The sequence below is a fragment of the Coturnix japonica genome, chromosome Z (assembly GCF_001577835.2).
Source record: "Coturnix japonica isolate 7356 chromosome Z, Coturnix japonica 2.1, whole genome shotgun sequence".
NCBI classification, from domain to species: domain Eukaryota; kingdom Metazoa; phylum Chordata; class Aves; order Galliformes; family Phasianidae; genus Coturnix; species Coturnix japonica.
The window spans coordinates 33,519,969-33,544,958 of NC_029547.1; the positions used below are offsets into that span (position 1 = coordinate 33,519,969).

General features: G+C 38.3%; 1 protein-coding gene across 2 annotated transcripts in view; it reads left to right on the plus strand.

Moving 5' to 3' along the window:
- PCSK5 (proprotein convertase subtilisin/kexin type 5) overlaps nt 1-24,990 on the plus strand; it is a 245,172-nt gene that overhangs the window by 171,350 nt on the left and 48,832 nt on the right. Inside the window, exons 14-21 of one of the 2 annotated variants that reach the window (XM_015849159.2) lie at nt 2,918-3,061; nt 4,915-5,017; nt 5,559-5,752; nt 7,739-7,823; nt 10,444-10,541; nt 11,084-11,213; nt 12,729-12,844; nt 14,273-19,034. In XM_015849159.2, the coding sequence (XP_015704645.1) occupies nt 2,918-3,061; nt 4,915-5,017; nt 5,559-5,752; nt 7,739-7,823; nt 10,444-10,541; nt 11,084-11,213; nt 12,729-12,844; nt 14,273-14,388 (986 nt within the window). In that variant the 3' untranslated portion in view covers nt 14,389-19,034. Of the gene's footprint in view, nt 1-2,917; nt 3,062-4,914; nt 5,018-5,558; nt 5,753-7,738; nt 7,824-10,443; nt 10,542-11,083; nt 11,214-12,728; nt 12,845-14,272; nt 19,035-24,990 lie in introns of those variants that run through there. The other variant, XM_015849157.2, reaches the window with a different exon arrangement.

Sequence of the window (24,990 nt, forward strand, 5' to 3'; positions counted from 1 at the left end):
AAGCTCAAGGAATTATACAGGAATATTTATTCCTTAGTTTCTTTTTACCACAATGTAAACCATTTCTTTGGACCTGTTAGTTGTTTATATGCATTTCAATTTCACAGGTTGTAGTCTGGTTATGAGTTTGGATCCTGGTTCATTGAATATTATTTAGTAATACGTCTCAGCTTCCTAGATTTACTCTTACCTCTTCATGAAATTTGTCCAGTAACATGTCAGTTCAGAAAGTTCTGACAGTGTATGCCATGTACTCAGCTATTTAGTCATGTTAGTCTACACACTGAACAGGATGTGAGCAGAAGATACTTCCATGCAATTTGTAGTGTCTGTAGCCTGCAGTTTATCAGGCTGATATCACCATCATGCCTGTTTCTTGTTTCTTCATGTGCATGTGTTTGTTTAACTATTGAAAGGTCCTATAATTAAGAGCTGAAGTTTTCCTGTAATCAAATTGAGAACAAAAACCCAATGTGTCATCATAACCCTGCCCTGGCAAGGCAATGCCACATCTGTTACCTGTAAAGAATGTCAGGGTCCAGTTCATAAAGCAGTGCATGTGATTTCTGCATTTAATTCTGTAGAATTTATGGAAGTGGACTTGTGCTTGCTGTGAAACACTGTGATATACCCTTTCTTTTGCACATATAATGTGAGACCTCTGCTATGTACTAAATACAAGCAGGGTAAGGGATTATTCTAGCCAAACAAAATGATGGAAGCAGCCAAAAATGGGGAAAGAAAGATTTTGGCATAAATGTGCACACTTTGCCTATTCATTATTAAAGAGTGTGTATGTGTACATAATTGTTTATTGAAATATTTTCATTGTGCAAATTAAACCTGCCTTGAGGCGGGCTTCATTTATTTGCTGGCAAGTCACATGAATTTTTTGCTATTTACTGAACCGTTCTTAAAAGGCAGCTAATCTCTTGACAGACCCTACATTATTCCTCTTGCTGCTCTTTTGCATTGGGTATAAGGTCAAAGCTTCAAACTTTCCTGCCAGTATGTTAGTACAAGCCCTTCCAGTAAGTCCAGACACAACAATACTCTGTGCCCAAGAAGCATCAGTGCCTGTGGTTATTTTTAGTGGGTCCTTGCAAATATTTTTTTGTAGTATTCAGTACTTTTGCCAGTGTTCTGGAAGACGTGTAAAATCAACACTTTGAAAGTTTAGTAATCATTGGAGCACAGTAATGGCAAGGAGGAAAAATTGAGAGTAACAAAGCAACACAAAACATTTTTCAGCTGCATCCAGTGTACTATAATCAATATGCTGTGAAAGTGAGTTAAAATGCAGAAAGGACAAAGAGCATATATTGTGAAGCTATATTTACTTCAAGACAAATCATTTAAGAGAGCTCTGTTAGTATCTGTCAGATAGTGATCATTCTTTGGCAAAAGGAGATTCCTTAGTGTAGTGAGATCTTGATGAATTAGAGAGTTGGACAGTCACCCACCAGATGAAGTTTAACAAGAGCAGGTGCCAGACTTTGCACCTGGAACATGTCAATTCTAGATATATGTACAGAGTGGGGGAAGAGGCTGGAGAGCAGCCCTGTGGAATGGGAATCTGGGAGCTCTGGCTGACAGCAAGCTGAACATGAGCCAGCAGTGTGCCCTGGCAGCCCAAAGGGCCAACCGTACCCTGGGGTGCACCAGGCCCAGCACTGCCAGCAGGAGAGGGGAGGGCTTGTCTGCTCTGCTCTGTGCTGTGTGGCCTCATCTACACACTGGGTGCCAAAATAGGAGAAGGACATGAAACTGTGAAAGGGCATCCAAAGGAGAGCTGCAAAGATGGTGAATTGTCTGGAGGGCAGAATGTGTGAGGAGCAGCTGAGGTCTTTTCGTTTGTTCAGCCAAGAGAAGCACAGGCTGAGGGGAGGCCTCATGGCGGCATCCAAAACTAGTCTTTCAAATTCAGAAAAAAAATATACTCCCTGCTTCCATTTTCTCTTGTCTTCTGATGAGAGTTGTATATTTACAACCTGCTGCTTCAACATAATTAAATGTAATCAGGAGACTAGGTTAAGTCCAAACTTAATTTCCATGTTTTCAAGCTGGGGTATAGTTCTTTATGCATCACTACTAAAAGTGTTATTTCAGACCTGGTCTTTTGCACTTTTCATGGAATTAATTTACTGGTGAGTGTGGACAGGGAGGTGAAGTCTGAATATTTACACTTTGTATTTTGACAGCTTGGACTCGTGACTTGAGAAAAAAACAAGAGAACTTACATAAAAGTACTTTAATACTTCAGGCAGAAAAATATTTGTTTTCTTCCATCACTCAGATACTCAGAGGGTAAAATATTGGTGATGAAGTCAGACAGTGAAGTGTCTGCAAAACAACTTGGCCAAAGAAATAAGAAATTATGCTTGTTTGGGAGGGGACATCGATGTTCTATTATAGAGACTTCAGAAGAGTTTGTTTCCTCTTCATTGAGATGTAATACATATAGCAACGAAAAGTACTCATGAGTAATAGTATACAAAATATGATCCTGTTCCTAAGTCAGAATTCGGAATACAGCTAGTTAGCTAAGATATAATAATAGTGGACCATTCCTTTTCTGAGGAATAGTGAAATCTATAGCAGAAGTTCCTTGATGAATAACAGTGCAAGTTTTCCAAATAACCATATGGCCTCAGGTTTTTGTTTGTGGTTTATATTCAGTTCCCCCTTACAAACTTTTATTGGACTTACAAGAGAGGGGAGTACAAAAAATACAGTGCAAAATCTGCTTGAAGAAAGTATGCTTTCTCATTTCACAGTGAAACACAGATTGCACTGTCAGTATTAAACTAAGCAAAGTCTTCCATGCCTACTCAGAGTTCTTGTTCACAGGTGATATATTTTGTAAGACAGAGAAAATATGAAATGATTTATAAAACTGGGTTTTTAATGCTTTTAGGCAAATTGAAAGAGTGGTCCTTGGTACTGTATGGAACATCCATCCAGCCATACTCACCAAGAAATGATTTTCCAAAAGTGGAAAGGGTACGCTCCAGTCCAGTTGAAGATCCTACAGAAGATTATGGAACAGATGATTATTCAGGTGCGTACATTCATTCACTCTGTGCATTTACTGCCCTGATTCTGCATATGTAAATTGTTGGACTTGGTATTGTCAATATATGATCACGCATTGTGAAGACTCCTGACTTGCTTACTTAGTGTCTGCTCTTTTCCATGTTTTGTTTTGGGGGTTGGAACTACATGATCCTTGAGGTCCCTTCCAACCCGGGTAATTCTGTGATTCTGTGATTTTGTGTCTCTTAGATCTTTTGCATTAGTTCAAGACTAGGATTCTGATGCCAGTGTAGGAGCTGTGGCCTTCAGTGTCTGGGAAACAATTAGGCAGTACTGAAAGTTTCCATGAACAAAAATAAATAGCCGAACAGAAACATATTTAATAAATTGAGCTTTTCGTGAATTTTCTCTGACTAGAACTGCTTAGTTAGAAGTGCAGTGGCAAAACTGATAAAAATTATGCAGGATTTATGATATTTGTAAGTAGGAAAATTAATGCACTGGAGCTGGAACACAGTGCCAACATAATGACTTTGCAAAAACAGTTTAATAAGGATATTCTCCGTATAGAAGTAGTAGGAGTTCAGAATGATTTGTTTCATAATTTAAAGTTCTATAGATGCACATTGCATTTTTACAAGTTTTTAGATAGTTTCATGTTTGTAAGTTACAGTTAACATCCTATGTAGAATGCACTACCTTTCATAAACGTTTATGTATATGTATGCACAAACGTATATGTGAAGAATATTCTATGTCTCTGTGTGTTGTTTCTTGTTTATACCATAGAAGTTTTTCAGAATTTTCATTAGGCTTCAAAATATTTAGATTTTTCTTTTTTTTTTTGCAGCAGCAGCAGAGTAAGTAAAGCTGACAGTATTCTTACAGTGTCGATAGCTTTACCTAGATGATTAGTGCTGATAAATCTTAAGCATAACTCCTGCAAGCTAGCAGCGCGGTGTTCAATTTAGAAGTTTCTGTTATTACAGTCTCTTGTCATAGTGTGTTGGACGCACAGTTCCTGTTTTTGCTTGAGAACTGCTCAACTCCTTGTTTTGATAGGTGACAAAACACTGCTGTCTCTGCTGTAAAGGTCACTATGCTTTTGTTGTATGAACTCACTTTTGTTCAAGTTTACTTGATATTAAGAGACATGTAAAGGTGTCTGGAAAGCTTAGAAGTTTCATTTACAACAGGGCAATGGTCCTGACACAGTTGAGAGTTCACACACATCCTTGACCCCTACATAAAGGCAGAAAATGATGGTTCTCTCATCCTCTAGCTGCTTGGAACTATTTGGAAAGTGTAAACATGACTGTGGATGAGTTGAAGGACTTGCTAATAAACAAAAGTTACTCAGGCTTTTACCAGTGTGTAGCAGCACAGAGGGAGGTGAGTCTGGCCACTGGGGGCTGGATCACTTCTGCTGTGGTAGCCATTTGGACCACCTGCCCATTTGGTGACTAGAATAGCTGGTGATTATGTTGACTTGCTTGTGATAAGAAATATTGCTAATCATTTCACATTATGAATTTCAGAAGTGTTTGCATATTTCTAGATAAAATTTGGATTGATTTGGTAGTCGTTAGAAAAGAGACTGTTTGGATCCAGAAATAGTATCTGATAGGTTGCACAGAGGATGCTGTGGCTGTTAAAAATTATGTGTCAGTGTGAACACATACTGAGACCAGTATCTGCAAAGATCTTCTAATATTAAAAAACTTCTCCTTTCATTGTGGTCAAATTACAGTTTGGACATAAGCTCAAATATACAATAACACAGTAATTTTATTCTGCATTAAAATAGGATGTTTTAAGGGGTGCTAAGTACCAAAGAAGAAGTTTTAATTCTTTTCTTGTATTTTGCTTTTAATACAGGTCCGTGCAATGCAGAATGCAGTAAAGTAGGGTGTGATGGGCCAGGACCAGATCATTGTACTGACTGTCTTCACTACTACTACAAATCCAAGAACAACACAAGGTAAGGCCGAAATTTTAAAGATCTTCGCTTCATATATATTCCTTAGTATGAATCTTAACTTCCTTTTCTCTTCTCTTTGCTGGATTATTATCATGGATTATTTATTTTCCTCTGATTCTGACAAATTTATTTAGAAGTTTAAAAAAACAACTAATCAGAATTTCAAGTACTCAAGCACTCAAACAGTCTTCTCTGATTATTTCATCATTGTTTGGTAAGAGGTTATATGTGTGGAACTGTGATAGCAACAACAACTTCAGTGACTGTATTTGAATAAAACATGAGAAGATGTAGATGGTCAAAAATGGTACAGTGTGACTGTTGAGGTGTTTGCCAGTGAGACAGCATATGCTGTAGGGAAAAAAAAATGCAGAAACAGCCTGATGCAATGCTGTGGAGGGTTACATGATCGTTAGAAAACACGTGGTCATTACAAAAGCAGCAATGCTGAGAAATACTTCTGCTTTGCAGTCATGGTCCAGGAATGCGGTGGCAGGTTATTTCATTAACGACTCTGCCTTCTCTTCCCTGCTGTCTGCAGGATCTGTGTTTCGACCTGCCCACCTGGTCACTACAATGCAGACAAGAAACGCTGTAAAAAATGCTCACCCAATTGTGAAACCTGTGTTGGAGGCCATAGTGACCAGTGCATGACCTGTAAATCTGACTACTACCTGAATGAAGTAATCAATAGCTGTATTACCACCTGTCCTGATGGGTTTTACCTGGATAAGAGTTAGTATTACTTACTATTTCTTTATTGCGGGCTACTGAATTTGATCTGGGGAGGCTGATGAAATACTGATAAGCAGGAAAAGTATGTTGAATACATCTATCTCTTATCCTACTCCTCTTACTACAATGTTGCTAAGTGTGATCAAGGATCTACTCAGAAATTAACCTGTCATCATTTTAGAAATCATGCTTAAGAGGCAGTATTTCATTTGTGGTTGTGAATGGGAGTAACCAGTGGAAAGAAGACAGTCCAAGAGCACAGTCAGCTGCAGAACAGAACAGGTTATTGCTGCTCCAGAAGAGAAAGGCAGCATCCACATTGTGAATGTGAAGCATTCCAATTCCCCATTTTCCCATACTGTGGGAGTTCTGTGGCACCATGTAGAAAAGGCAGCTGAGAAACTAACCATGAACTGGATATCTGAAAAACATAGGCTCCTCAGGTGGAAAAGGTGGTTGCAAATAATGTTTCAGGCAGGTTTCTGACCTGAGTAGTAACTCCTCAAGAGCAGTCATTCTCTGCCACATGATATATGGGACTTCCATTTCCTCCTGAGGTTGCCACACTATATTTCCAGCTTTGGGTAGCAAAAATATATTCAAAGCATACACTTAAACTACATGGACTTCAGTTAGCTTTAGACACATGCTTAAAATATAAATGACGTGCTCAAAGTGCTTGATTCAAGTGCAAGCTGTGAGCAAGGGTTGCTCCGAATGTAATGCCTCCTTTTCTATTATGTTGACCCACAATGTCAGAGGCAGAAGATGTTGGTAGGACAGAAGAGTCTGAACCTTTGCACCAATATTCCATTACATGTTGTTGCTGTGTGACAGATGGCAACAGAGGGGCAGTCTGACAAGTGGCGTCTGACAAAGAACTGAGAATGAAGCAAAGGGGTGGAACTGAATTTCACCATGCAGAAAAAGTTGCACCAACTGACATTCATTGTTATTTACTTAACATTTACGGAAACGAAACAGTAGGTCTGAGCACAGTGAGTTGGTGGGGGGTGCATTTCAGCAGTGGCAGCAGTGATGTGAAAGACAAGCCATGTTCTGGATGGCCATGCACAGCTGTCATGCCATGAAATGAAGAACATCTCAACCAGTTCATCTGTGTGAATCAGCTAACTGTAGTGACTGTGTTGAAAAATAGTGTTCTGTAGCTAAGAATTTTCTCTATCAAATAGTGTCATTTGCTCTTTGTATCTGTTGTAGTTTCCATGGAAATAAATAGGAGGCATTACTTTCGGAGTGAGCTACGTAGATACCTAACCTTTTGCTCTCTGTGCCATGAAGCTGTCTGTTCATTTTTGAGGATTAGTAAAAGCAGGTACTACTCTAATTTTTCCATTTGCCACTGTATGAGAACTACAGTGAAGGAATTTCCCTTCCACCCAACCAAGATGTGTCAGTGAAAATTTATGAGAATGGGACCGCCAGGTTTTTCTCAGAGAGTTACATGGCACTGCATCTCAGAGACTTCTCTTAAAGTAGGAAGCCCATGAGATGAAAAGGCAGATGTTAGGTATATTATGTCTCAACACTGTTAAGATCAGAACTGTCTCTGAACACCAATGCATGTAAGATAGGACAGACTATTTGCATGTAAAGTGTAAAAAGTAAATTGCAGGATAGTTTCTGGAACATATGGCAGTCATTAGTGCTTGACCCACTGTATGAAAAGGCAATTTAAGTCCATATTGCAAATAGTTAATTTAAATATAAAGCGTTTACAAAGATTTTTGAATGACCTCAGAACATTACATTTCCATAGAGGCTGCAGATGTAACATAATGAACATAGTGTTTATGAATAGATTTGCTGTCTGAAGGAAAAACCTAATGGCAGAATTTAGACATTTTCATCTATCTTCCTGGATTCAAGCTAGAAAACTGTAAGACACGTGATAATATCTCCAGATAATTTTATTAATTATAACTGACCAAGGTTTTCTGGGCTGTTTTCTTTTTTCATTTGTAGATAAGATTGTTTGCCGAAAATGTAGTGAAAACTGTAAGACATGTGTTGAATTCCAAACCTGCACAGAATGCAAACATGGGCTAAGGTAAGGAAAAGATGGCTGTTGCTAAACACAGTACCCAAAGAGGCTAATGAGACAGGATGTACAGTTAAGGATACTAGATAGCTATTTAACCTTGAATTGCCACCCATTTCATGTTTTCCATTGATGTTTAGGTAGTAATATGGTATTTTATTGTGCAACTGTGTGCCAGTTTGGCCAACAAAGGATTTTTAAAGGGCCTTTCATTTCAGGTAAAATAAAAGCCACAGTCGTGGAAAACTGACTTCTGCAATTCTTTGACCTCCAGTGTGGCAGTCAAGGATTATTTTAGAGGTAGAGCTGATGAGTCATGTTCATCTTTGATTCATTCCTGTGATAGTTAGAAACTATTTTCTTATCTTTATTGTGTTTCTTCATACAGCCAGTCATTCACTTATCTCGAGTAGCTCAGGCTCCATTCTGTTACGATATAGTGTGCACATTATTCTAAATAGTAGTGGGTATTTTTATTTCATAGGAGGACTTAAATCATCCCTGACACTGATAGGTAAAGCCCACAAAGCATCAGTATGCATTCCAGGATCCTTTGTGAATGAATGACCTTTTGATCCAAGCAGCTAAGGTCAAAAATCTTAAAACGTCTGTGAAGGAGTGAGTGTATGCTGGCCTTATGCCACAAAAAATATGAACTCAGTATTCGGTAACAGTAAGGGTTCTTCTTTCAGAGTGCAGTGTTCTGGAAATGTTTTGACATTGAACTTCTACTTTTTGTCTTTTGGGCAGTAAAGGCTGAAAGATGTTTGTTTAGAGGACATGAAAAACTAGATTCTTCTACGTTTCATAAAGGATTTTTCATTTCTATAATATTGCATTTCTATTTTGCGAGTGCCTGCACAATTTTTATTACAAATATATCTTTTCTCTTAATAAATAAATAAATACATAAATAAGTGAGACCCTTTGAGGAGGAAGTGTGATCTAATAGGAAGGAAAGCATAGGATTCAGTGTGGTCTGTTTACAGTTTCTGTGAAATACGAGTATCTGCTTCCCTTTTAAAATGTAATTAAATTTTCAATCCCAGTTAGGGTTTGGAGAATTTTAACAGACACAGCATGGCTTTCTATGTATCTGTGAAATCCATTTAGTAAGGTAGCAGTTCGGAAGTTCCTACAGTTGGCATATAATGCAGAATACCCAAGACTGCATATTTGTGACCTTCTAGGACACAGTCTCTGTCGCAACTGTGTCCACATTGTCTGTGTTTCTCAGGAACACAAACCTGGCCACTGGAGAAAGATAAGTGTAATCTGTCAGAGAAAGAAGGAGAAACAAATATTTTAAAAGTGACTTATATTTTGTGTTTGTATGGACGCTATTAGCCAGCTCAGACTGGTTTTTGGTAATATTTTCAAGGGGCATCATTTGCTTGGGTGTGACAAATCAGAAGTCAGCATCACCTCCAGGATGTGCATTTTATATTCCCTAGTGGTTCTAAGATTTTCTTGTCAGAGTTATATCAGTAGACAGGACTTTGGGTGGGACTCGGGAGACCTGAATCCCAGTTCTGATCCTGCTGTTGGCCCATTAACTAAACTCAAACAAGTAATTAGTTCTCCCATCTGTAAAAACATGATAATGCTACCTGACACGTAAAGCACTTTGAGGTGTATGGCTAAGCAAAAGTACTTAATAAATCACACATTCTCACATGTATTGAATTTTTTTTTTTTTTTTTTTTTTTTTTTTTTTTTTTTTTTTTTTTTGCTAAGCTGAGACCATATCTACTCTTCAGAATTTCCAGTGGTTCTGAGCATGCAAAACTTTCATTGGTTTCAGTCTGCAAAACAGCCTTAGCTCTCATCTAAAGTGATAAACCCTAAAGAGCATTTTTTGAGAAAGAGTTCAGTCTGGTGAAAGCTGAGATTCTACTTAAGATGGCAGATATGGCAGAGAAGTCCTGACTTTAAAACAACAACAAAAAAAATCCTACTTCAGCATTTAAAACATGAAAGCATAAACACTACTTAGAGCATGGGTAGCATGGAGATGTGACTCTTTATGCTATTTCTTTTTCCTCTGTTAGTCACTACTTTGTGCTCCCTTTCAGAAGTGCCCGCAGGCAGAATACCTTTAGCTGTAATCTAGACAGATCTCCCACACCATGCAGAACTGGAGATTTCAAAGAAAACTGTTGTGTCAGAAACTGATGGCAGTTTCCTGCTTTGTCAGTCTGTTCTTGACCTCTGCTGTAGCACAGTATCAGGAAATGCTGCTGGTCTTTCACTTGAAGCATGAGGTCCTGTGTATTTTTTAAATGCAGTGGCATTGACCCTGTGCCAAATTCCTCATGGGTAATTGTGTTTTACATGCCTGAATTTTTAGGATAATGGCATTGTTCATTTTTTTCTGTGCTCTCCTACTTGCTAGTATTTACAATAGTTTGTAAACAGCTCCTGTGTTTCACCATAGACAAAACTGCATTCCATTCCCTCTTGAAGTCATTTGCTGTCATTTCTAAAATATGACCTGTGAAGGAAGCCAGTGAATCCTGATCTATGAGTTGCTGTTTTTCTTTAAGGGATTTACTGATTTGTGAATGAGTTTGTATGTTGTTGCTGTTATCTACTTCAAACACTGTGCTTATTTTCCTCTCCTTAATAGTTTGCATGGCACAAAATGTGCTGTCCGCTGTGAAGATGGAAAATACCATAATGGCAGGGAATGTGAACCATGTCACCGTTCATGTGCAACATGTGCAGGTATCTCAATGACATTTGTTTGCATTATTTCCTTTATTCTCTATTTTTAGCTCAGATTTTATTTTACTATATCATAATGTGACCGCTGACATGTAATCTAATCTCTGAATTATTTTGATAGTTCTCTAACATATTATACATATGGCCAAGCTCAGTTAACATAAAAATATAATTGAAAGTGTGAATACACTTTTGTTTTGTGGTTCTTTTTTCACCCTTTTGTAATGCTCCTTCTAATTTCCTGCAATGCCTTCCATTTTTTTTCTGGATTGTATGAATGATTTATACATTTTGTGGCACCTGTAGAACTACCAACGTCCATTTCTTTCAGAAAAGAGATATTGAAACTATGTAATGTGGTTTCTTCTAACATGCACCTTTACAGTTTGGTGTTACTCTTTGAAAGAAGGTAATTAAGTCTCTATATTGTCAATATTGTCTCTGAAATGGCAGTAAGATTTTGCTGCAGCTAGAGATACGGTGTCAGTTAGGCAATAGGAGGAACTAGCCTATAATAGAGTTTATTTTCTCTCTGGTTTAAGGTGGTGGAGTAGATGCATGTATAAACTGCACACAGGGCTATTTTATGGAAGATGGAAGGTGTGTGCAATCCTGCAGCACTGGTTACTATCTTGATCACTCTACTGAAAGTGGATACAAAAGCTGCAAAAGGTATGATCTGTGGAAACATAAGTTTCTAGTAATTAGCAGTGTGTTAGGAATTACTGTGTTGAGAAAGATAATGTTTGTGAGGGGAAAAAAAATACATATTCTAAACAAATGAATTAAAAACTTTTTTTTTTAATTTTGAGTAAAAATTTATGCAGAACTTCTGAAAGTGTTTTTCTTGCACATGTATGTGTCTTTAACTTTAAAAAGCCTGTAGTGAGAATCTGAGTTCATTTCTGAGCACAGAAATGTGGATAGACACATCTGGCAGAGAACTTGTGTTTCTCAATAAGAAACAAAAAAAAAGGCAAAGTGGAATCTTTCTAATCTTTCTAATAGCAAGTTAATTACTGTTCCTGAGGACTATTTCAGATCTTCAACTGCATAGACAGAAACATTGCATAAATATATTACAAGACTTGCTGTCCAGCATAGCTCATCTGCATGTACCAGTGGGTGAATAAGCACTGTAGAAGATTATGCTGTGCAAAGAAGGGACATATTTTTTCATTCCTTCTGTTGTTGAATAAATACCACTTGTTGCCCTTTGAAATCATTTATTATTGACTCATACTGAGTCCAGGGCAGGAAGGGAATCATAGAATCAAAGAATCATTTGAGTCAGAAGGAATGTCTAAAAGTAATCTAGTCCAACTCTCTGACAATGAGCAGGGACACCTACAGCTCAGTCAGGTTGCTCTGAGCCCCATCCAGCCTGGCCCTGAATGTCTCCAAGGGTAGAGTATCCACCACTTCTCTTGGCAGTCTGGTCAGGTGCCTCACCACACTTATAATAAAGAAACTTTTTCCTTATATCCATTCTAAATCTCCCCTCTTTTAGCTTGAAACCATTTTTCCTCACAGCAGACCCTGCTAAAGAGTCTGTCCTCTGAACTGTTAGCACTCTCCTTAAGATACTTGAAAGGCCGATATCAGGTCATCCCACAGCCTTCTCCAGGCTGAACAGCCCCAGCTCACCATGTGTTACAGTTTTCCAGTTTTCCACTCAAAAATAAATAAATGAATGAATAAAATAAAACAAAACAAAACAAAATAAAATAAAATAAAATAAAATAAAATAAAATAAAATAAAATAAAATAAAATAAAATAAAATAAAATAAAATAAATACATAGTCAAAATTTTAAAAAGTCAGAAGAGAGATGAAATGACCAAGCAGTGGGTCAGTCTTTTCTATCATGTGGCTTTGAGTCCATCCCTTGGTGGCACATGGATGTGTTGTCCATTTAATACTTCTGTTTATTACTTCTACATAGTTCCACAGAATTAGAATAATGAAGCTCTTTACTGAAAAAAACATATGAACAAAAAGCAGTTGGAGGAAAAGAACCAAACAGAACTGAGTTGTATGGGGAGGTTACTTTTTAATTATTCTCATTGCTAGAACAGCTGATACCCCTGGGAACAGCAAACAAGCCCTTTACAATTCAGAAGCTTTCTCCTGGGTGCTCTTGCATTTGGTGAGGCCATAAGGCCAACCCCTACTGCTGTCTTTCAGGTGTGATGCCAGCTGTTTGGATTGCAGTGGTCAAGGAGACAGAAACTGTACTATCTGCCCAAGTGGCTATAACCTAGACTCTGGTGTCTGCGTAGTGGGAACAGTCTGCAAGGATGGTGAGTGCAGGTCACTGAAAAGATCTTTTTTACCCCTCTGGCAGCATTTCTTACGTGTTTTGGGTTGGTTTGGTTTCTTTCCTTTTGTTATATTATCTATTCTAGGTCTGCACCTTACTTTTTTCAGATTTATGAAAAAGAAAACTAAATAAGTAGTGTATTAATGGAATTAGACACATACACACACCTGAATTTTCCTAAAATAGTTCCCCCCCTACCTGCAACAACCTACTTTTGCTTCCTTACCTGTTTTTCAAAAATCACTGCTTTCAAAAGATTTTTGTATGAGGACACTAGAGTACTGCCCATAGAATTGCATGTATGTCTTTCACCACTTTAAACTGTGGAGATGCCGGTAAGTAAAAATGATCTTAAGTAATTGCAGTATTACTTGAATTATGTGAAAAGGTAATGAGGAAAGAAAAGAATAGAGGGCAGTCACTTTGTTATGGAGACTTAAACTTCCTCCAAGTTCTCTGAGGCAACAAAAATATTGTTAGTATTGCATATGATTGGCTTAATTATTCATTCCCTTCACAAATCACAATTACAGAGACACAGAGATGAAGTTACTACTCTGTGAAAATGTGAATTTCTTGTATATAACAGCTCAAGAATTGCTGTCCAAGAGGAAAATCATACCGAAATAAAGCCCCGCATTAAGCAGAGTGAAAGATACCCAATATAAATACAGTCCTATGTGCATATACACATACATCAGCTTGGTCTTTGTTATGGTAGGGTCAATCAGTTGTCCACATGCAGCTTCATCTGGGTACACATGCAGTTGCCCAGGACTGGGGGTCACTCCTCTTCTGTCTCATCTGCCCTGTTGTTGAGAGAGCAATTGCATAGCAACACATGGGCACGTGGGCCATGAGGCAATTGCAGTGGCATGCAACTGGATCCTACTGCATGGTATGTTCTCTCAGCTGTGTAGGTTCGCCAAGGAAGGGACAGAAGTCTTTCCTCTGTTAAGTTACCGAGCGTGGAGGCGCTCTTTCCACTGCCTGACAGTCAGATGCTGGGTGTGTGTTACTGTGTAGGATTTGAATTTCTGTTGACAATGTTTATTCTTTTTTCATGGTTTGTCCATTTTATTCTTTTGATTCGTGAAAATCAAGAACAAATTTCTTTGCTGTAAATATCACTGTTTTCTAATTATTCTCTTTCTAATCTTTTTTTCTTTTTTCACAAATGGATACCAATCATTCCCTGTCGGACCACACAATATCTCTTCCTGAAAAATAAAATGCTGTTGACTGAAATTCCTTCTGATGGACCAAATTTCCTACTTGCTACCTGCTCCTGAATGGTCTTCTTCAACCAAATCTACCTGTCTGACCAATTAAACCTCCCTCCATGGTAAACACCATGCTCTCCAAACATTCAACTTCCCCTTCTTCTCTTGCTGCTGCCCTCCGGAAGCCACGGAAGAGTCCTGGGCCGAGGGAGGATTCTGTATGCTGGTGAAAAAGAACAATCTCTGCCAGCGGAAAGTGCTCCAGCAACTGTGTTGCAGAACATGTACGCACAAGGGGTGAACTCACACCTCGCAGAGTCCTCCTGCTCCTGTAAACTTATAGATTAACATGTATTATTGAAAAAGGAAAAAAACAAACATACAAACAAACAAACAAAAAAGCCACCTCTTTCTCTCTCCCCCCCGTTTGTCTGGGGAGATGGTGAACTGCTGGTTGGAACTTAAATGGAAAACCTACAACACGCCTACCTTTCATAACTGGGTGTTTAGAGCTGAACATCCAGGATCACAGAGTCAGTATTGTGTGACCAAAGCATATGATGCCAAAATTAACCTTTAACTCATGATTTGACTTCCTGTCAACTTTAGGATTATTTCTGGTTTTTTTGAAGGTCTTTATCCTTCCCTTTTTTTCCTGTTTGTTTCCCCTTCAGGATGTTTAAGGAGTGTTTCAAGAATACACACACGTTTACATGGATTAAAACTAAACAATACAAAAAAGTTCGCATTAAGTCTTTTTTGTGAATTGACAGGGGGAAATTCAGGAAAGGAGTCCCCGGGGGAATCAGAAACATTGTCGTCTGCAGGACTAAGTTCTGTCCCTTTTGTACCAGTATTTAAAAAGGAAAAAAAAAAAAAAGATCATTTCTGCACACAATTCTTTCCTACTTACTCTGCTGTGTGCTGTTTTTTTGTATCACATGCAGTGTGTATATATGTTTTGCCCAAAGTGTTTTTTGGCTTTTTTTTTTTTTTTTTTTTGGTCATATAGATCTCAATTTTAGACAGCTAGCCTATTAACAGATACGCTAGGATTTTTATTTTATTTTTTTAAATTGTAAAAGCTATTTCAAATAAACTTTAAAAAAATAATTAAAAAAAAATAAAATTTTAAAAAAAAAAAAAAAAAGAATTGTTCCTGTTGTGAACAAGTTCAGAAGATTCTACTCTTGGTTTGCATAAGCAAGAGTAATGTATACGTGGAAATCGAAAAGTTGCTAACATGTAAGGAGTATTCATAAATTATTGTTGTCTTGTAATGTTCACCAAAAAGGGGATATTATCATGCAAGTATGTGGGGATATTTTATAGTGCCCATACAGAAATGCCAGTGTGACTGTATGTGACAGAATGTGTTTACAGGACTGGATTTATAATTGAGCTTGTAACACTGTGCCAAATACATCTCCAGGAGTATTAACATATAGGGCAATAAATCAACTGTTTTCTTGATGTAACAATCTTGTCTTAATGGGCCTGAATCCGCTTTTAACTGCTCCTAATACAAATTTCATCAGGAACAATACTGCTGAGGCCTATGAAGTTACCTCACTGTAAAACCATCCTGGAGTGGTGAGAGAGGCAGGTCTCTGTCTTGTCTCTGTACCCAGGTACACAATTGTTCAATCTATACTCATCAGTTTCACCTAGCATGCTGTTTGCAAGCCATTTGTTTTAGCAGAAGACAGTAAGCTGAGCTTCAAAGATACTGTTTTGTGGGAAGAATACTTAAAACGTGCAAAGTCTCACCGTTATTTCTCCAGGACACACAAGTAGAAAATGCATTGCAGGTGTTTAAGCATGTAAATGTCAGAAAATAAAAAGAACCTCCTTTTTAAATACTAAAATTATTGTGGAACTTCTACAGATGAATTAATAATAATATTAATAATTAATTATACAAATGGATTGATAAACCTATGCCCACTTTGCCAGAGAGCAGATAAACTATTACAACCCATGCCTGGTTCTGTATGACGAGGCCTTTGAAGCTCCTTTGGTGCCCATTATAGATTTCTTGCTAAACATGAAAAGTTATGAGAATTTAATTTGTGCTAGTTAAACTACTAGTCTGTTACTGCCTCGTTTCTCGATATAACAATTTTAACTAGAACATAATGCTTTCAAATTTTAAGTTAATATTATATATATATTATATATAAATATATATTCATAATTGAGATTTAATTATGTAATAGATTGTAAAGAGTTTGTTTGGGTACTTACAAATGCCTCTAACACTATTATAGAGAAAAACTTGATATCTTCATTTTCTTTAAAACAAAAAAAAAAACAAAAAAAAAACAAACAAAAAAAACTTGACACATTGTTAATCCAAATTCATTTTTACTGAAAAAAATACTGTACATGTGTAAAATGTTCAGTTGTTATTTGTAAAATAGGGTAGTTCTGTTGTAATTGATATTGGCCAAAATCAGTGTTATTCCATATTTTATTTTTTCTATTAAATTAACCTAAATTCTTGTTCCTTTGGGTCTGGAAAAACATGTTGATAATCTATATGTAAAATATCTCTGTTGAAGGGCACAGGTAGCTCTATGGTATAGATACTACATGCAAGTCTTTGAAACAAGGAAGGTTAGAGATGTTTAACTCATTTTATTTTATTTTGTTTTGTTGGTGGGTTTAAGTGATGGAGTTGATGTAAGCAGCAGTGGTTTCTGTGGAGGACACCTTTTGTGTGCTAGCAGTACAGCCACGTCCGTGCCCTGGTGAGCAACGGTGCTGGCTTTCTGCCACCCATGAGAGTTTTTCTCTTGCAAACTTAATGAAAAATTGCATGCATAAAATACATTTTGACTGAGACAGATAAAGAGTGGGGTGGTGTTATTTCAGTCATTCCTGGGCATTTGCACAAAGCAGAACTGTTGCCCATTCATGTGCTGGTGCTCATATTCAGTACACCTCAGGTCACAATGCTGGACAGCCACTTAAAAACAGAAGGCTGCTTCTCATTCCTATTAAATGGAGAGGACCACATATGCACTCAGCTGTGGTGCCTGCAGGATCAGAGCTTCCACTGGCATTAGTCAATGCTTTCATTCATTTCCCATTTAGTCCCACAGCCAGAATGGCAGCCAGAGTGCCAACTTATTCACACAACTTGTATATTCAGATGAAGTTTAAAGCACGTTCACTGAAGCTGTGTAAAAAAGTTCCTGGAAGGAAAAAAAATAAAAAACAAACAAACAAACCACTTTTCAGCCATTGGCTTTCAGCCTCAAATGTTTCATAGCCACCAACATCAGTCCCCAGTTTTCCTCTCAGTTCTTGGAGCAAGTGTACAGAGGACAGCACATGCTTAGCAGTAGTTACATTAAGCCACACCAGTGGAAAAAGTTTGGCCTAATCCTTACACCAATACTCTACAAACAACTGCTTCTTTCAGGTCCCACCCCACCATCATATTTTAACTGGCTTGAGAAATTCTATTATACTGACATCTATGGTTTCATCTGTGATTTCCCTAGCTGGAGGATAATAATTTCATTACAGCTCCAGCACTAGTTTGCCCTACAGGGTGTATTAGTAAATGTTTGGCTATGGAGCCTAATGGAGAAGCAAGCCTGCAATGGAGTTTTAGAATGAAAACCAGGATTTCCTGCTGTCTGCTGTCAGGCTCTTTGAAGATTGTTGCTTGTTGATGCCTTGACAGCAGTGGGTAGATAAAAGCAGAATTAGCAGACAGCACTGTAGTTACTCCTTGTATCAGCAGTGGGATTGCAACTGAAGGATGCTCCCACTATTTCCATTTCCTTCTCCCTTTCTGACAAAGCCTTCCCTTTCTTCCTGTATGGAAGGACTCTGGCTGATGTCAGCCCAAATCCCCAAATCTGTTCATCAATTACTGCCTTGCCTTGCTTGTAAGGAGAAAAAAAAAAAAAAAAAAAAAAACAACAAATAAAACGAAGAAGAAGTAGAAGAAATAAAGTAATTTTCCAGACGCTCTTAGTTAAGGCATATCACTTCCATGGTAAACTATCTGCCAGTTCGTATCTGTCTAGGAGAATCCTTATGCAGTCAGTGATTTAAATGCAAACTTAACAGCCAGTTAGACTGCTTGCCTACCAAAAGTCTTTAAGACTGTGACAGTGTGGACCATAGAAAATTTAATACTCCAATTAACACTATTTGTAACCAGAAAGAAGGTCAGTGTTCCCAGACAAGAAGATCATCTGCAGACACCTGTTGTGTGAATACAGAGTTTCTGTAAATGGAGGATGCATTTCTGTAATCAGGCCATATTGCTTTTTTACCTGCTGCTATCCACCTCAGCCATACCACAATGTGGAGTATGGCTGACATCAGCAAACTAGAGACACACCAAATTGTGTCAGTGGAAACCATTGGGAGCTGCACACACTGGTACATCCTGTCTTTTTCTGCGAGGCTTTGCAGCTCCCTCCATGCAGCAAACACAGTTTTCTAATAAACTGTTCCCTATGAGACCTGAAAGATTACCTCAGTTCCTATTTGGACTGTAAGTTTCCAATGTCCTGAGAAATTCTGAGCAACATCTGATATTGAATATGTAGTACAGTATCAAGGCTGCTGCTTGTTCCACATTGTGAAGTAATGAGAGTTACAACACTATGAGCCTTTGAGTAAATGTATATAAAGAGATACTGTAGCTGACTAGCAACTGAATAGATCTTGCAATGTGATGAGCAAGTCAATCCTTTTAGCAGCCGCACCACAAACAAACTGAACATTACCCGTATTAGTGTCCGCTTTAGGTAACAATGTGCTACCTTTGAAGACTTCTTTTTAATGAACTGAATGACTGTAACAAGACCTGTTATAAATTCGAGATTCCTGTAAAGACATTTAAGTGACAGCTTGTATGACTCGATGTTTTCAATCTGTAGTGCAATTCACAAAACAGTAAATTGTCTTTGATCCATTGCCATGCCTCATATTTATATTGCATATGCCATTGTCATGTCATTGGTAAAGAACAAATCAAGAAAAGTTCTGTCATTAAATGTTTGTGCAAGATATTTTAAGCGAGCATTAAAAAAGTTTTCCAATGTACAAATAAATGTCCTAGTCAAATTTGCATCAGAAAGAAACACCCCAGCAAGAACTTGCATGATTTTTTTTCTGAATCTGCGGTTTCAATGTTTAAAACAAACAAAAGGTTGAGAAAGTGTTTTTGATGAAAAAGTTCTTTAAGAGAGGGAAAAATTATTCTCTTGACATAGTTTTTTATTGTCTTAAATCCTTGTGGGAGATTCCAGATTTGATTAAACTGATTGTCTGATCATACATTATAACAGTCGAGATATTTCCAGGAAGCAACAAATGCAGCCTGTCAGTGCCACACCAAAGGCTGCTTTTTGTTACGTCTCATTTTCTGAGTAACTCACGTATTTGTTGCCAAAGATGGGCATGGCACAGCTTAGAAGAATGCCCTTTGTATGGTCCTTCATTTATCACTGTTTCTCAGTGTCTGGGGATAGATTTGTTGAAGGTCCTCTGAGACAACAATATGACTTTCCAAAGCAGAAATGCCATCCGATCACAAAACGCAGTAGACATCTTTATGCCTCATCCCTGGAGGCATTCAAGGCCAGACTGGATGTGGCTCTGAGCAGCCTGGTCTGGTGGTTGGCAACCCTGCCCATGGCAGGGGGGTTGAAACTAGATGATCTTTGAGGTCCTTTTCAATGCAGCCCATTCTATGATTCTATTAAGTTTGCTTTGTGGTGTTATGAAATCATCTGATAAAGTACCCATTTTGCCAATCAGCCCAGGATGGAGAAACAAGAGCACTGACAGGGTGAGAATATTTACTTACCCAAGAAGAATTAACAGCACCATCCTGAAAAAACTCTGTGAAAGCACTGAATGCTCACTGAAGCTTGACAAGTGTGATTTAGTTACATTTCAAAACACACATCTCCTCCATTTAGAATTGCTCCTGCCCTCTGCCCTGTAGCTGATGGTTGCATGCACAGTAAGCTGTGGGTCTCCAAGTACCCACACATTTAATTGCTCTCAGCACCAATGATTGCGAACATGCTTGTTTGCCAATTAGGTGCATTGTCACAAGTTCAAAATATTTGTTAATAAAGGCCCTTTTCTTACTCCAGGAGAAAGGCTATACCAAAAGCACAAAGGTGCTAGTCTTGCTGGGTTGCCTACAGCGCAGCCTTCTGAATACATTCACTTCCCAGGGACTCTGAGAGCTCCTAGAGCCAAATAGTGCTGCAAAGCCTCTCTCCAGCAGTACCCAAATCAGAGAGGATGTAACATTTGCCCATTTCACTATCCTCCGGGAACATTCTGTATCATGTTTGCTTGAGAAATCATTCAAAGTGGTTGCCTTGGCCATTCCTGAAGTGTTTGCAGTGGAGAATAGGAACCAGGAGAGACTGTAAGCAGAGGGAGGTCACCAATATAAGGTTACTGAATTGGCTGAGGACTTAGAGATAAGAATAGAACTCAGACCTTTATATCTTCATTAAATGACTTAATTTCATCTGCTTTGCATTCTCATAGTAACAGAATAAGAAATGAATGGCTTTAAACTAAAAGAGAGGAGAATTCAGTTAGGGGAGAGGAGGAAAATTTTCATTGAGAGCAGTGAGGCACTGGCACAGCTGCCCAGAGAACCTGTGGCTTCCCCATCCCTGGAGGTGTTCAAAGCCAGGTTGGGTGTGGCCCTGGACAGTCTGAGCCAGTGGTTGGCAGACCTACCCATGGCAGGGGGTTGGGACTGGATGATCTTTAAGGTCTCTTCCAAACCAAGCTATTCTATAAATCTGTGTTCTATGATTTCATGATTCATTCCCTTCCCATTTTCTCAAGGGGTTGTCAATTTCCAAATTGCAGGTGAGTAGCAGAAAACCTTGCCAAGCTCCCACATTTATGCCTACGCAGGCAAGGGAGAAACCCAGATCCTTGTCAGCTTTCACCTCCAAGTATCCACATTATTACTAGCACAAACAGGCATTGAGAGCTAATGTTTAAAACATAGAAAATGTCTTTCTGGAGTGTACTGATGCCTTCTTAGTACCACTGATGCGCTTGGCTCTTCAATGGGCTTCTGACAATTGCTATATAAGTGCTACATAGAAATGAGGGAATAAATACACATGTGCACTGCCACACGCACATGCACACAAAAAGAAGGAATAAATCCCTTTGTGTCAGTAAAAAAAAAAGCAGCTTTGGCTGATGTAAATGTTTTTATTCATCTGGGAAGAGGAGAGAGAGCTATGCAAGATAGGATAGTTGATAATGCCAGCTGCTTCACTCCTGGCCTGTCATGATAAAATCTAACCTGAGACTGTCTGTGATATCAGCTAATCAGAAAACAAAAAGACCTTTCATATGAAAACCACAACGTCAAGCTCAGCTCCACACACTACCGTTCAGGGAGAGGATCCTGGACCCTTTCCAGGATCCTGTCTCATCCCTTGGCACCAAGGGGCAACAATGATTGAAGAGCCGGCATCCCCACCTCAGCCTCCGCATTCATCCCTGTTGAAGGCTTCCATCCCAAACCCTTCCCAGCACCTCAGATCATATCACCCAAAAGTTCTGTACCTAACGAATTCTCTCTTGTCCCTTCTGCTCACTCAGACAGGGAGATGGAAACGTGGTCACTGTGAAAAATTATGGTTGAGTGGAGAATACTAAGTAGCAGGACGCTGAAAGCTGAAGTCAGACATATCAGAACTGGAAATGAGGCTCAAGTTTTGTAGGACTAACCAGAATCTGAGGAGGAAATTAAATGTCACAGAATCTATAGTGTAACATTTTCAAGATGAAGACTGGATTTCTTTGAGGCAGCAGTAACCTATCCAGTGTTAAGTGTTTGGAAGCTGAGACGTAACTCTAAGAGGAATCCTCAGGATGAATTTTAATGGCTTCTTGCAAACAGCTTAGTCTCAGTCCCTCGTGGTATTAAGTTTCATGCATAAACTTTTCTTAATAGAACACAAGGAGCTGGTCCTATCTACCAGCCAAAATAAAGAGTCAAGGTAAACAAAGGAAGAGCAAAACTTTTCAATGACTAAATTATCTCACTTCTCACTACAAATTTGTCAAAAATAATTCAAATCAGTATGCCTTTATTTGCTCTGTGGAGCCTTTTTAACCCATAAGACTGCATAGAAAAGCCCATTAACAAACTGTGTGTAGATTTCCATGTAAGTAGACAAGAAAAGGACAAACAGTGTTGCTTTTGAATTGGCTGCAAAGAAAAATCACTGACAATGCTAAGGAAGATAACCTGTGAGTGTTTTTGAATCACATACAGCGATGTTTTGTTTAAGAACAGTGCAACAAGGTTGTTCACACCCTCACCCAACTGTTCTCCATGTGTTGCCAATGAATGGTAGATTCTGGAAAGTAGGTGGGAAATAATGACTAGACAAGGGCTGCGTACTCAAGCAAAGATGTAGTAACATCATTGTGCCCATGCTCTAATCCAGGGATCAGGAGAGTCGGGTTCTGGTTTGCTATAACACTCTTAACCTAACATGATGAGCTTTGCTGCAATTCAGTGTCTGTGCCTCCAGAATGGGAGATAATCATTTTTACCTCATTTTAAAGTGCACTGAACCACCTGACAGGAATTTCATGTAAGTATGCAGTTAAGGCACAGCCTAAAATCTGTCATCACTCTGATAAACTGACAATTCTAACTACAGGCATATGAAATTCTACAAAGAAATCTTCCTGTTTTGAGGCACTGTTTCTGTCAACATTATTTTATTCCCATAATACTTTCAGTTTCCTTCATTTAAAAAAGGTGATAAATATTTTTAAACAACGCAACAAGGTATCAGAAATGACAAACAAGTGAATATTAAATCTAGGAAGATAAAAAGTAATTGATTACTATTGAATTAAGGCACAGATGGGATGCTTTGCCAGTGTATACACTGTATACACTGGAGGGATAAAAAAGAAATCATATAAAAGAAAGAAAAAGAAAGTGAAAAAGACTTCATTAAGTGGTATCATTTAGCAAGGTCTGTAATAAAATCTGGCAGTTAAACTATGGCATGGTAAACTATGTATGGTAAAGGGAGGATGGTTGGACTAGATGATCTTATAGGTCCTTTCCAACCTTGTGATTCTATGATTCTATGAAATTGCCCTTTGGAGTGGTTTAAAAATCTTCTCCAAAGTTGCCCTTCTAACTCCTTGAATAATTTTACATATATTTAATATATATTGTTTTACTGTTCAGTGGCAGATATGCTGCTCTAGATGTGAATTGCAATTCCGTGGGTCCAATGTGTAAGCAACATGTGATGCACATTCTTATAATCGGATGCTTTGAAATGTTTCAATTCAAAAAATTAATTCAGAGGAGAGGCGCTACTCCAGGACAGATAAAATGATTTACAGGTTGCCCAAGGAGGCTGTGGATGCCCCAAACCTGGAAACATTCAAAGCTGGTCTGGATGTGCCTCTGGGCAGCCTGATCTGGTGGTTGGCGACCCTGCACATGGCAAGGGGGTTGAAACTAGATGATCATTGTGGTCCTTTCCAACCTAGGCCATTCTATGATTGTGTGATTATAAGAAACGAAGAAATAGCAGGAGCCTTTTAAAACTCAGCACACTTTTACCTTACAGGAGGGATATAGCCAGTGCAGGATTAGGCATAGCCCAGGTGTGTCTCAGGTCCCACAGATAAACATACAGGCAGCAGGGGCAAATAATGTGAAGGCAGTTGAGACTGGAGAAACAAAATGCCTTTCTAACATGAAAAAGAAAACAATATGGAATAAGCAATTATTTAAAAGCATTGCACAGAGAGATTTCCTAGCTACATAAAGTTGGTAGTGTCAAACACTGAGCCACCAGACCTGCATTTTGCAGATACTACATTTTTTCATGGTTGTGCACTGCCTAGCAAAAAGCATGTAAGAAAATATCTGAAGAAGTCAGCTAACATTCAATAAGTATCGAATTATACTTTAAAATATCATAGAGACACTTGAGATTGTGGTATTCCATATCACAGCTTCTAATTACAAATCACAAAGAGTCAAGAGACCTACACCAAGGAAAGCTGTCAGACACCTGAAGATCTACTAGGCAGCAGGCTGCAGTCTCCCTTCTATGTTGTGGTAGCACAAGACCCCTCTTTGGGATGGATGTTCCAGTTTTTTGCATTATTTTCTTTCATAATTATACCACTCCCATCCTTATAAGCATGATGACTACTATCCTGGCTTAAATCTCATATCAGGGATGTCAACTATAGTAAATTTTGTTAATACAGATTAACATGGAGTAGAAAAGACAAGCCAGCAGTTTGTTATAAATTATTTCTTCCCTATCTTGTTTCATCCATGCTCAGACAATGCTCTTGTTTTTCAGGGAACTCCTTTCAACTTGAGAACTCAAGCCAAATCACTACACATTTGTATTTTGACTCCTAAAGTTAATAGTTTATACCGAATCTGTATTTCCAAGTGCAACACAGGTGAAGAGTTTCTCAATTTTAAAGTAGCCACAGAAATTGCAAGACTTATGTATTATGCAGGACTCTGCACAACCTTTTCATTATTTAAGGGCACAGAGACAACCAGCTCTACCCAACATATGGGCTCAAATTGAAAAAAATTTCCTACAAGAAATTGACATAAAACACCCAATCTTGTGGGTTTTTTAAGCTTCTTGATAAACCCATTTGCAATCCCCACATTATGTTGTATACAGATCTACTATTCATGTCAGTCATCAAATCACAGAAGCAAAGAATCATAAAATGGCTTGGATTGGAAGAAATGAATATCTCTGCTCTGGGATTTGTTAAAAGTATAGCTTAACAGTTAGTAACGGTTTTTCAAAGAATATTAACTAAATAAAAGTCAGACTTTGCATCTCAG